General features: G+C 41.9%; 1 protein-coding gene across 1 annotated transcript; it reads right to left on the bottom strand.

Annotated features, from left to right (window-relative positions):
• Positions 1-3: 3 nt before the first annotated feature.
• Positions 4-10996, bottom strand: zfyve9b (zinc finger, FYVE domain containing 9b). Its single transcript, XM_061738128.1, has 16 exons — positions 10884-10996; positions 6100-6875; positions 5806-5905; positions 5509-5711; positions 5241-5352; positions 4693-4815; positions 3612-3767; positions 3285-3509; positions 3117-3199; positions 2874-2978; positions 2633-2783; positions 2328-2408; positions 1873-2035; positions 1164-1269; positions 894-1073; positions 4-661 (listed from the first exon to the last, which is right to left on the bottom strand). The coding sequence occupies exons 1-16, from the start codon at positions 10945-10947 to the stop codon at positions 500-502; spliced, it is 2790 nt and encodes a 929-aa protein (XP_061594112.1). The 5' UTR covers positions 10948-10996; the 3' UTR covers positions 4-499.
• Between the last annotated feature and the right edge of the window lie 1945 nt (positions 10997-12941).

Below are 12941 nucleotides of genomic sequence, written 5' to 3' on the forward strand. Positions count from 1 at the left end.
CAGTCAATATTTCAAGTTTAATTCCAAGCTGACATTACATTTCATGAGCAGTCAATTAAAATTTGTCTGGTGTGACGAGATTCTCAAGCATTCCTCCAGTGTGCATCACATTTCTACAGAGCTACTGCATACAGTTCTTAAAGTTGTTGTCTTTTTCTGTTTTAGAGTCACAGGGCTGAATCCAGATCTCACTTTAGAGGCGTACTCCGTATGGGAGCGTGTGCTGAGCAGTGTGACATGAAGGGCGCTAAGCTATGAAGATGTTAAAACAGTGCAGACGCTGCACCCTGATCTGATTTGGGGGTCTACCGTTGATTTCACGTAGTGTAGTTTAGGTTTTGGCTGAGTGAAATCAGAGGGCCGCTAAAAGTCAGACTGCTCGTCTCCCGGCATGCATGAATGAGATACGCGAGGACCTTGGATGTGATCCTGGTTTGATATTGCAATTTTTTTTCTTTTTTGTTGTCCTGGAAGATGATTATAGACACAACTGTCTGTCTTAAGTGACGTTCTCCAGTATATAAAAGATGAGTTCCATCACATTGGGCTCGTCTTCCCTCTTCCGCCCCCTGCTATGGATAACTGGGATCAGTATACTATCTAAAGCATTGAGGTACTGGGAAGGAAGGGGCTGCCCGTTGCTCCCAGCGACAAACCCCACCTGCAATTAGAAAAGAACATACACTTACTTTTAATACAATCTCACACTTGTTTGAGGTTTTCATTCCTAAAATGGTAAACTTAAGAAAAATGTTCAGGCTGCCAGGAGACTCTGGGATAAAGGAAAAGAGTTGATATTAGTTGATATTAATAACTAAGAAGCAATTGCAAAAGAAAAGGAAGTAATCAGGCATAAATATCTAGATGATATTTCATCCTCATCTTTTTCGGACCTCTTGCGGGTCAAAAGTGACACGGAGACCCAGCTTGGCCATCCCATCTTCTTTCAGCAGTTTCAGATGGGGACACAGTGCCAGGCAGAATGCCCGGGCGATCCGCTCTGTAAGTCGGCTGTGCTCAGCAGAGTCAGTCGCTCCCCTTTTTGGATTTTGGCCCCTCTGCAGGAAGAACACCTGCACAAGCAGAGTTCACATTAGTGTAGAGGGTGCTCGATAATGCTGGTGGACTTGATGCTGATATTTGTAGCTGATCATCACACATACTTCTGTCCAGCGAATTATCTTCCCATTTTCTTTGTATTCAGACTTCTGGAACATCTTCGTACTGCTGATAGACTCCATAGATTTCCCATCGATGGGGCTTATGACGCTGAAAAGCACAAGTATTGTTTAGGGGCCTGACTGTACAGTTTATTACAAGTCAATCAATCAATCAATCAATTCATATTTATTTCGAGCAATAAACATAACATAAGTTACCTGCGTGCAACATAAAATTAAACAAATACCTTTTATCAGGTTTTTCAGGTGCAGGTTCAAAATACAAATTAATTCGTCAACACTCGAAAGGGAGTGGGAAGAAGAAAACTTATTTAATCCCACCCCTGTTTCTCATTAACAACTTGACAGATTTTTTTTTTTTTTAAGGCTTCCTCCTGTCTCAACATTTGAACCAAAAAAATGAAAAAAAGACCTATATCAAATTATAATAAAAAATTTTCTACAATTCACCTCACCTAAATTCACACACATTGTGGCCACGAAATGCAGATGCATTACAAGTGACTAAGATGGATGTTTATGTTCATTTTTATTATAACCTGAATATTTGTCACCTCCTACTGATTAGCTCTTCCAGTTGTTTTCTTATCATCAGCTCCCAATCATAAATGATCTGAAATGTCATTAACTCTTGGCTAACCTTGTTCCGTTGAAATGACCACATGAACTTCAACCAGCTGGACACACTCACCCCTTGTTCACAGTGCATTTCTCCTCCACCCACTGTAAACAAACAAGCTCCTGGCTCTCTGATTGGTCAAGCCGTCCACATGTGACGGTGTAGTCTTTCATCTCCCGGAGCGACCGGCGGATCTCCCCCATGGTTTCCACGGTGACCTGCACCATGAGCCCATCTGGGAAGAGGGGACAGCGATACAGAAGAAGCACACACACACACACACACACAAACACACACACACTCTCTCTCTCAACGTGTGTCAACATGCATACACTCCTACACAAACAGTGTTAAAATGTACGCGGACACACACACACACACATACAAAGATCAGCAGACTCTGAATAAGACAGTTCTGAGGTAGGGATGCTCAACTTTTGACAACAGAAGCTGTGAATTTCCTGCAAGCGGGAGGGAAAAACTAAAAGATGTGTCTGTCTGGCCTCCCTTCTTGGTGGATATCCTACCCTCGACAATGCTGGACTTGGCCAGGTATCCTGCAGATGGTTTCAGGGCACTACTGAATATAAAAAAGCAGGATCCAGTGACTGAAAGACAAAAAGGAAGTAATGTTTCAGTCTCATTTAAATCAACGAGACAAACATGTTGTGCCATCTAGTGTTACATGACCGGGAGTGCAGCACTATTGTCCACTTGAGCTCATGTTGCAACTGTCAAATACAATCTTGTAATATTCAGCGTTATTTTGGACCACAACTGGAAAGAGAAAATGCCTGACATCTTGTGATAAAGTCGTGCACTGTGAGGTCACCTTTGCGAGGCTGATTGTGGATGCTGATGGCTTGGGTTTGGTACTGGCCATCATCCGTCTGCACACAGATGAGGTGGGAGTCTGCGGTCTCGTTGAAGCATGCTCCGATTGCCAGCACCTGCTCGTTGGACTTACTCAGGGCTTTCATCAGCTTTCATTAATTAACAGAAACAGGCAAAAGAAAAGGAGGCTTAGGAAAAATGACAGACACAGTTGATACCTCCTTGTGGCTTCATCTTACTTCATTATAGCCAGTGGTCGGCATCTTTATGCAGGTCCTCTGAGCTTCCAGATCCACAGTGAGTCCCGGTACCATTGGTAGGCTGTATCGGTAATTCCTAAAGTCCTGATGAAGAAGAAAAGAAGAAGAAAGTCAGTCTCTTTTAGGAGAAGTTTGGTAGAAATTGTGAAACCAAAAATCTGACTGAAGCTGGGAAATGTGATTTTGTAAGAAGTGACAGCTATTACAAAATATCATACTCACCACTAACAGTCTCATTATGGTGTGGCCTATTTCCCCAAACAAGGGCTTCCTGAAACGTACACTGTACAGAGGACACGGGTAAACTGCAAATAGAAACAAACGGGGATGACCAAGGGGAAATCCTGTTAGCAACTTAGCTGTGAGATTTTATTGAGTTGCTCTGCTTACATCTGTACTCAGCCCCCAATCGCAGCATGAGGCGAAGGGGGAAGGCTTTGGCCCAGGCCACCTCCGCTCTGTGGACCAACAGGCCAAAGAGGTAGGGCTGGTTGGGCAGAGGTAGACCTTGGAGGGACTGGAGGGTGGAGCGGACGTACATGAAGCCTGCATGATCACTAGTGCCTAGGAAGCGACTGCCAAACAGGAACAGTGACAGGTGTTTTACAACCTTCCCTGTGGAAACAAAACAACAGAGGGACGGATGAGCAATGAGGAAAATGATTCTGATAGGCAGGTAACGTTCAGTGTACAGTACGAGTCGGGACTGGCTCTGACCTGCGACCGTGTCCCTGTACAACTGGATGAAGTGGCTGAAAATGTCTTTGGGGAAGGTTTTCTCTTCAGGCAGGCACTGAAGCAGCACCACCACCTCCACTTGGCCAACAGCATGCATTCCCTTAGTTGTCACACACCAGCACTTCCTGTTCACATCTATGGCACAATCAAAGCACAACCTGAGTGGAGAGTAGGAATGGGCGATATTTTACCGTTCACGATAAACCGTCAAAAAAATTCCCCACGGTAAGAATTTGTCATCTCGCGGTAAAAACGATAAATTGAGGAAATGAGAAAGAAAGAAAGAAAGAAAGAAAGAAAGAAAGAAAGAAAGAAAGAAAGAAATTAGCCTGAAAGAAAGAAAGAAATTAGCCCGAAAGAAAGAAAGAAATTAGCCCGAAAGAAAGAAAGAAAGAAAGAAAGAAAGAAAGAAAGAAAGAAATTAGCCCGAAAGAAAGAAAGAAATTAGCCCGAAAGAAAGAAAGAAAGAAATTAGCCTGAAAGAAAGAAAGAAATAAAGAAAATTAGCCTGAAAGAAAGAAAGAAAGAAAGAAATGAGCCAGAAAGAAAGAAAGAAAGAAAGAAAGAAAATTAGCCTGAAAGAAAGAAAGAAAGAAAGAAAGAAAGAAATTAGCCTGAAAGAAAGAAAGAAAGAAATTAGCCTGAAAGAAAGAAAGAAAGAAAGAAATTAGCCTGAAAGAAAGAAAGAAAGAAAGAAAGAAAGAAAGAAAGAAAGAAAGAAAGAAAGAAAGAAATTAGCCTGAAAGAAAGAAAGAAATTAGCCTGAAAGAAAGAAAGAAAGAAAGAAAGAAAGAAAGAAAGAAAGAAAGAAAGAAAGAAAGAAAGAAAGAAATTAGCCTGAAAGAAAGAAAGAAAGATGATGACACTTTTTGTATTGGTATTTTTTTTATCGTTATCGGGATAAATGCCAGAAATTATCGTGATACATTTTTTAGTCCATACCGCCCATCCCTAGTGGAGAGGTAATTACTTATTCTTTGTTTTAACGTCGTAACATACACTTTGTGCAGTTTATGAGATGCAGCACAAAGAAACAGAAAGGAAGAGATGAAGTACGTACAGTTGACCAGCTTGACCATAGCCAGCAGGTTGGCATTGAGCACAAACACCAGCGGCTTGGGCCTGCCGCTCTCCAGCTCCTGGATGAGCAGCGTCTCAGAGGGCTGCTCCTCCACAGTGTAGTCTGAAGATACAGCAAACAGGCTTTCTGTTTTCTTTTTTCTTTTTCTGATGTGCTGTTCCATAAAATAGATCTAGATAACTGTATGAGGGCATACTGTATATGTGCAAAAAAGGCAGTGCAAATAAAGCTAAGTAGAAGGTTAACAACTGTTCAAGTGTGGATTTGGATACATGTAAATTTTCAGAATAAACCAGTTTAGATGTTTTGATAAAATTGGTCAGTAAGTGCTCTGGCTTTAGTCCTTCATGAACTTTAGAGACTACAAGTATTGTGCTGCCAAATTGCAAAGCATGCTTATTTTTTTGTTTATTTCATCTGAAATAAAAGAGAGAAGAAAGCATGACATGAAGTCTGGAAAATACTTGCATCTGGAGGACTGTAAAAAGAGGCAAAAAGTCTGTTTTTCAGACATGCTGTAAAATTACCTCCTTTGACTCCTGTAGAGGTGAGGATAGGCGGCAGGCCGTCCAAAGGAATGAGGTTGGCAGAGCTGCTCACTAAAGCTGTGGTGCTCCAGCCGTATGGACCGCAGGCCTCCTGCAAATGAATTGGGGCAGAGGAGTGGGGTCACATGACTCCCTGATCTACGAAACGTTGACAGGAATCATTCGTTTGTCTCAAGGGCAAAAGCATGACAGTTAGTCCGATCTGCACGGTATTTCCACAGCATAGTTTTTTTTAGGGTGAACATACACTGATGGCGGTCCCATTTGGTCTCAAAGTTCTCCTGATCTGTGGTGAACCCACAGGACTTTTATTGGGCCCACCCAGCATTCGCTTCATCAGCGGCGAGAAGGACGGTCCCCTCAATGGTGTGGTCGGAGCAGACTCCGACTGCTGATTGCTGCACATTTCATCCGCAAACCACACCCTCCTTCTTCCCCTAGGAGGTGTCCCTGAGAGAGAGGATGAAAGGGTTACTTACGTGTATATTTTTTTTTATTTGTCTTTATTGTCGTCTTTACAACATCAACAAAAACCTGCACTCACTTTTTATGAGGGTTGAATGACAGGAAACGCAAACCCGACCCTCCTTTCCATCCAGATGTGTAAGTCTGAACTTCAGATTGGAACACAGTGCACAGAACACCTAAAAACACACATATGCACGTGTAAACATCACTCAAGGACAGACACGCACACGCACACGCACACGCACACGCACACGCACACACACACACACACACACATTCACATCAACTATAAATTAAGTGAGTTGTGCTTCAAATTTGATCTCAGATCTTTTTAAAACATGCAACGTTTTTAATTTTTAATTACTTTCACCTTCCCACAAGCTCGACAGTGGTGCCTCCTCTTGGTAAATGTAAACTTGACCCCACACTTCATGCAGACCTGAGCTTCAGCATCTGGGACCCACACTGGAGCTACCTCCCCAAGGACAGTGCCTCGATCTTTGGACAGAATTCCAGCGGGGCTCATTTGGGCCTCGTTATCAGGATCCACAGGAAGACCTGCACACTCTCCCATGGCTCCCTCTACTTGGGAATTGTTGTTTTTTGTCCCATCTTCCCCTTCAGATCTGGCTGTCTCACACTGGCTAGGAAACTCCCCGGCCCCTCCTCCGCACATATCCTCTGCTGAGAGGCTGGAAGGTGCACTGACGCTGCAGGAATGCTCTTGTTGCTCCAGTCCAGTTTCCTCCAGCTCCTTCTCCTCAATCACAGAGTCCTCTTTGGAAGGAAGATCCTGGGTTTTCTCTGCTAGCCCTTCTTTATTCTTCTCCTCCTCCAGCCAAACAGCCTCTGCAGCGCTCAGCACCAAGGTGCTGGAGGACTCCCTCTCGCTCCATGCGGAGATGGCAGTCACAGTGCAGCTTCCCTCCTCCAAAATGGCCTGGTGTGAGGCCATTTTGGTGTGGCGCTCCGATTTCTGCTCACATGGTCTAAATGTACTTCCAAGTGTTGCATCCGATGTGGCGTTCGATGGAGATTCTGGTCTGATCTGAGCACAGCCAACATCTTCTTTGTTGAGCACCAGGACAGAGGGTCTATTCAGCCAGTGCTGCTTGGTGTCCTGCAGGGATGGGTTTTCTCCCTCATCTGTTTCAGAAAACAGACAAACATGAAAATCATACAATGGATGTGTTTAGCAGCTGGAATTAAAAAGCAGGGTAGCTTTGGGGACAAAAGTAGCTCTAGTTCAAACTCGCATCAGAATGGGGAAGAAAGGTGATTTAAGTGACTTTGAACGTGTCATGGTTGTTGGTGCCAGACGGGCCGGTCTGAGTATTTCACAAACTCAATCCCATATAGAGCACCTTTGGGATGTGGTGGAACGGGAGATTCGCATCATGGATGTGCAGCCGACAAATCTGCAGCAACTGTGTGATGCTATCATGTCAATATGGACCAAACTCTCTGAGGAATGTTTCCAGGACCTTGTTGAATCTGTGCCACGAAGGATTAAGGCAGTTCTGAAGGCAGAAGAGGTCCAACCTGGTACTGGCAAGTTGTACCTAATAAAGTGGTCAGTGAGTGTATAACTCCTGTTTCAGTAAGAATTAGTCAATAAATTAAATAATACATTACAATTAATTAAAATGACAATAAATAAACAAGGTTGAATAAATAAAAACCTGTATCTGGCTGATGAAGACCTTTAGGAAGACTGAGCAAATTCTCGACTGATGGTGCTAAACCAGCGTAAATTTTGAACAAATGGACTGATAAATTCCAAAGAAGTTTGTAGTTGCAGCGTGTAAATGTATGCTTGAAGGAAAAAAAAGTGCACAATTTCAAAGGAACACATGCTCATCTGAGCACAGGGATGGCTCGTCCATTAGGTTTACATCGCAGACGTAAAAAATATATATATCCTTTATTTAACCAGGTAAAAAAAAACTCATTGAGATTAAAACCTCTTTTCCAAGGGTGACCTGGCCAAAATGGCAGCATAAAAACAATACAACAATACATACAAACACAGACAGTCAGTCACACATTCCGGGGAAACAATAGTAAAACAATAGTAAAATGTACACAAACAAACAAATAGCCATCCTAAGCTTCATTCCCTTTGGAAGTCAACCAACTTTAACTTGCTTATGTGTTTACAAAAGCAGGAATTTCAGAGATTGATGATGGAACAATGACATTCCCTAGAGAACAAAGGCTGTAATGGCGGTCCACTCTTGAACTGACCCCGTACAGTGGATGTAAAATGTTCACAAACACAAAAATTGCATGTTTTTCTTTTTTTTTTAACAATATAAAAATAGAACAACAACGTAAATATCACACTTGTTACATTGCACACCCTTTCACGTCACACTCAAAGCCTGTAGTCAAATGGCAACTGCAGTTAAAAGTCAGTTGTTGCTGCAATGTTTACTTGGATGTTGAGAGTTGCCGTCTTCTGAGAAGCCATGGAGTATAAATAGCTGCCAAAGAAACTATAAGGCTTTCATTGTTGAAAGGCACCAATCAAGAGAGGGTTGCAAAAGAACATCAAAGGGCACTGAATGTATTACTGTCAAAACCACCATCAATAGGAGGAAAAAATGGAGCACCAAAGATCATGACATCCCTCCAAAGTTGATGAGAGGATGAGGAGAAAACTTATCAAGTCAAGTTTATTGTCATTTCTGACACGTGCAACACAATCAAATCAAAATGACCTTTGTCGAAGGCCTACGGTGCCACAGCTTAACAAAAAATTTAACAAATGCGACAAAGTTGCCAATATAAAAATTAAATATAAATTACAAAACACTATTTAAAAAAAATCAGGGACTCAGGTTGAATTTTAAGAGTTTTCTAATAAACATGTTTAATTCTTAAAGTGTTACATGGACTTGCTCCAACTCCCACATCTGACATTTTTCAGCTGAGCACTCAAAGTGGACGCAGGACCAGGGCTTTCTCTGCAGGGGACGGTGTAAATCTCCACAGAACAACTGCCTTTGGACAAAATACACTCACAATGAGAGCATGTACCACGTTTCCAGCTTTTAAAACACAACTCAAATGCTGACTACCGGTAATAGAAAATCAGTTTTGTGATCATGTATAAACATTTCATAATCGTCTTATTTTATGCCTTATTCTTTCATTGTATTAACATTTTATCATATTATTGTATTGTGTGTTTTTCTTGGACTAAGGGTGCAAATTAGCTTGTTAGCTATTATCTGGCACACTTACATCTGTTGTTTGAAGATGTCCATAAACATGCACTGTCCCTATGAAATAAACAAATAGAAAAATAACATTAAAATACTGGAGGCCAACAGCAACGCTGATGTAACATGCAGGTTCTGGCAGGTTCTGGCAGGGACTGGTCACTCCTTACATAATAATAATGATAATTAGGAAAAAAAAGTCACCCCAAATCATGGAAGAATTTGTGTTATAATCTGAAAAGCCGAAGGTGGAACTTCTTGGCCAGGTCCAGTCAGAGCCCAGAGCTGAGTCCCATCAAAAACATCTGGAACGATCTAAAAGAGCCACGAGATTCTCCAACAATCTCTCCAACAATATATATATATATATATATATATATATATATATATATATATATATATATATATATATATATATATATATATATATATATATATATATATATATATATATATATATATATATATATATATATATAAATTCCAGTTATTATTATTTTTTCTATTTTTGTGTTTGTTTGAATAAGTTATTAAAGATTAATTACATTTTGAAAACCTGCGGTTTCCCCCGAGGCTGTGTAGACTTTCTCCGTATAGTCAAGATCTATATGTAGTAAATATGCACAGACGCTGCAGATAATCTGAGCCAAACATTTGATCGTTAAAAGTTAAAATAATTTGAATGTGCAGCCTCCTGTACAGATAAGTGAGCCATCTGCTCTCGAAATGTTTGCATTCATCAGTTTTGATTCAACATAATGATCAAATACCTCCTTCTGCAGCCAGTCGCTGTTTAGTGCTTCCCCTGTAAAGGCTGATTTATGGTTCCGCGTTACACCAACGCAGCGCCTACGGCGTAGGGTACGCGGAGACGCACACCGTACTACGCCGTAGGCTCTGCGTCGATTTAACGCGGAACCATAATTGAGGCTTCAGAGTTGACCCACATGAGCTGGGGAGAGGACAGGCAGCGCAGGCTGTTCATTTGATGGAAATGATGGATTCAGCGTTGCAAAAGAAAGATTCAGGACTCATGGGGGAAAAAAATGGTTACATGATTAATCCTGCAAAATAAACTGCATTGCAGCTACTTAGACGGATGGGGGGGGGAGGAAACAGAAATAATGCTGCGTTCCATTTACCTCGGAAGTCGGAAGTCGGAACTGGGAATGACGTCACAGCCGAGTTATCAGCGTTCCAGTTACAAAGTAGGTAAACAAGTTTGTAGTTCGCATATACCACATGAAAAATGTAAATTACACTATAGCAGCATATATATGCCGAACAATACTTGTATACGACTGATTTAGTGTGACCAAAACTAGAATGAAGTGCTACGAATTTTTACGGAGCTCTCTTCTACTGTTTACAACCGGGGCAGCCATCTTGGAATGTGAACTCGGGGGTGGTGAAGACTCTCCCACTTTACCAGTGGGAAATCCCACTTCGACGGGCGTTCCAGTTGAAAAATCCAACTGGGAACTGGGAAATCCCCACTTCCGAGGACAAATGGAACGCGGCATAAAACAGCAGGGTCTGGTGTGCGGGTCTGCACCATGCACGGTCTGCACCGATCCGGCTCACTGCGCGCTCTCTTCCGGGACAGTGACGCATTCAGTACATGTGCTCATCCCCAAAATGTTGGGAGGCAGAAAGAAAGAAAGCAAGTGGCGGTAATGCGACACGTATACCCCCGTTACATCGGCTCAGGCCGGGCACTTTCACTGAGAGGATGCTCTCTGTGCGGGCATGTCCTAAGCAGCCGCACACACGCCCGCTGAAGTGTATCTGTGCAGCAAAGTGCTGCCTCAGCGTTTCCTCTTTTCCCTTTAATGGGCAAGCTGCTGCTGCATCCTTTAACTCACACGCACAATAAACGAGACTGTCATATCATTTCCCGCCTAAAAATCCACGCACTCCCTCTTACCTTCTGTTATCCCCCCCAAAAGGCTTTCGTTGTCGTCATCCCGAGCGGAGAAGAACTTCAGCATTTTATCCTGTTACATCTGAGCGCCGAGGAAACAGCAGTGCATTGCTCACTCACAAGCGGAGGATGGGATGATTCCCCCCTCTCAACCCCCCTCTGTGAGATCTCCCCCCTCCCTGGTGTCTCTCTGCAGCTCTTTGAAGAAACTCAAGAGGTGTGCAGAAATGTCCCTCCCCAGTTTGCTGTCCAGTCAGCCCGCAGGACTGCATGCAAGCCAAGACCACAGCGCTTTTGATGCAAGATACATAAAGCAGCCTCATGCACAGTCTGTCATACTGTAGGAACCTGCAGTGGTTTCACTAAGTCAGCACAAAAGAAGCACTGAATTATTTCCACTGTGATTTCCACTCTGATTGTTGAGGGGGGGGAGAGGACATCCGCAAAGCCTTACCAGTGACCACAGAACCATATATAGGCCCTACGTAAAAAAGTAAAAATGGTAAAAGTCCAGTCTATGTGCACACACGTGTACCTCGTGTCCATTTGCCTTCTTTTACGTCTCATCAACGTTCTCCACCAAATCTGCACTACAGAGCAAAATGGAAACAGTTATATAACAGGAGGAAAGCAGAACATCATACTCTAGTTACTTAATAAGATGCAAAATAGATGTCCGTTTGTATTTCCAATAATTACAGTTCACAAAAGGTCAGTCAATAAAAATGTTTTCCTTTAGTCAAGTGAGAGACTTATAAAAGTTATCTGGGATGTCGCCATCCTCTTTTTCACTGTCCTTCACCTTTAGATCAGGGGCGTCAATTGGGTATGGCAAGGTATGGCAGCCGCCACACCTTTGCTTCAAGGGTTAAATGTAAATGTTTGTTTTTTTTAAATATATTTATGGAATAACTACAAATGCAAATAAGAACAACATGATCGATTTCACTAGTTATTATACACTGCAAAAACTCAAAATCTTAACAAGAATATTTGTCTTATTTCTAGTTAAAATGTCTCATTTTTAGTCTCATTTTTTTTTTATCTCATTACATTTAAGACAAAATTCAAAAACAACCATTTTCACCTGTTTCAAGTAGATTTTCACTTAAAATAAGTACAATGGAACAAGATTGTTTTGCTTGTAATGAGAAGATAAATCTTGTCCCACTGGCAGATTTTTCTACTTATTTCAAGTGAAAATGTACTTGAAACAGGTGAAAATCAAATGGTCAAATAACAAGTTATTTTTCTGGTAATGACTCTTGTTTTAAGTGTAATGAGATTTTTTGACTAAAAATGAGACATTTTAACTAGAAATAAGACAAATATTCCTTGTAAGATTTTGAGTTTTTGCAGTGAGTGAGACTGCATTTGAAAAAGTTCCAATTTTCTTGACCACACAGATAAGCTCCATAGCAGACTTCTGTGATGAATATTTGCTGGACGTGTTGATTGATACTCTAGTTAAGTTCTGTGACTCGTAACCTTGCCATACCTTAGCTTCCACTGAATTGACGCCACTGCTTTAGATCTTTGTTTTTGAGAGCTGCAGTGAAACACGACCACCCACCCACCCAGGAGACATATGCACAAGGGAAGTCAAACCAAAACTTAACCAAGCAAGTGACAGTAAAATAGAAGTAAGTCACAAAGGAGCACACGCAAACCAAACCAAACGTGGAGAACCAAGAAAAACTTCAAGAAATCACAAGAAACAAAAACCAAAGCGCTTTATTATAACGCTACAGGCTTTTCCTTTTATCCCCTGTCTGCTGCCTCTTCCTCTGTCACATCAACCAACTGCTCATACTCTTATAACACATCCAGAAATCTCCTCTCTGGTTTTATCCATTTTCTCCTTCTTCACATGTACTACTTATTTCCTCATTGTTCCACCTACTTCCCTTTCAATTACACATGTATTCTGTCTTTCTGAAGCTCTTCATTCCTCTTTCCGGCTGACCTTCGGCATGAGGGTCCCCTCTTATGATTCAAGTCCTGCTCAAGGTTTCTTCCCTCCTAAAGAGGAATTTTTCTTTGCCACTGTTTGGATTAAGG

The sequence above is a fragment of the Cololabis saira genome, chromosome 13, assembly GCF_033807715.1.
Source record: "Cololabis saira isolate AMF1-May2022 chromosome 13, fColSai1.1, whole genome shotgun sequence".
NCBI classification, from domain to species: Eukaryota; Metazoa; Chordata; class Actinopteri; order Beloniformes; family Belonidae; genus Cololabis; species Cololabis saira.

Coding starts and splice junctions, on each gene's coding strand:
- zfyve9b (XM_061738128.1), bottom strand. CDS start 10,947: ATGCTGAAGTTCTTCTCCGCTCGGGATGACGACAACGAAAGCCTTTTG. Junction 5,906..6,099: donor ACTGTCGAGCTTGTGGGAAG/GTGAAAGTAATT, acceptor GTGTGTTTTTAG/GTGTTCTGTGCACTGTGTTC. Junction 3,510..3,611: donor GTACAGGGACACGGTCGCAG/GTCAGAGCCAGT, acceptor TTGTTTCCACAG/GGAAGGTTGTAAAACACCTG.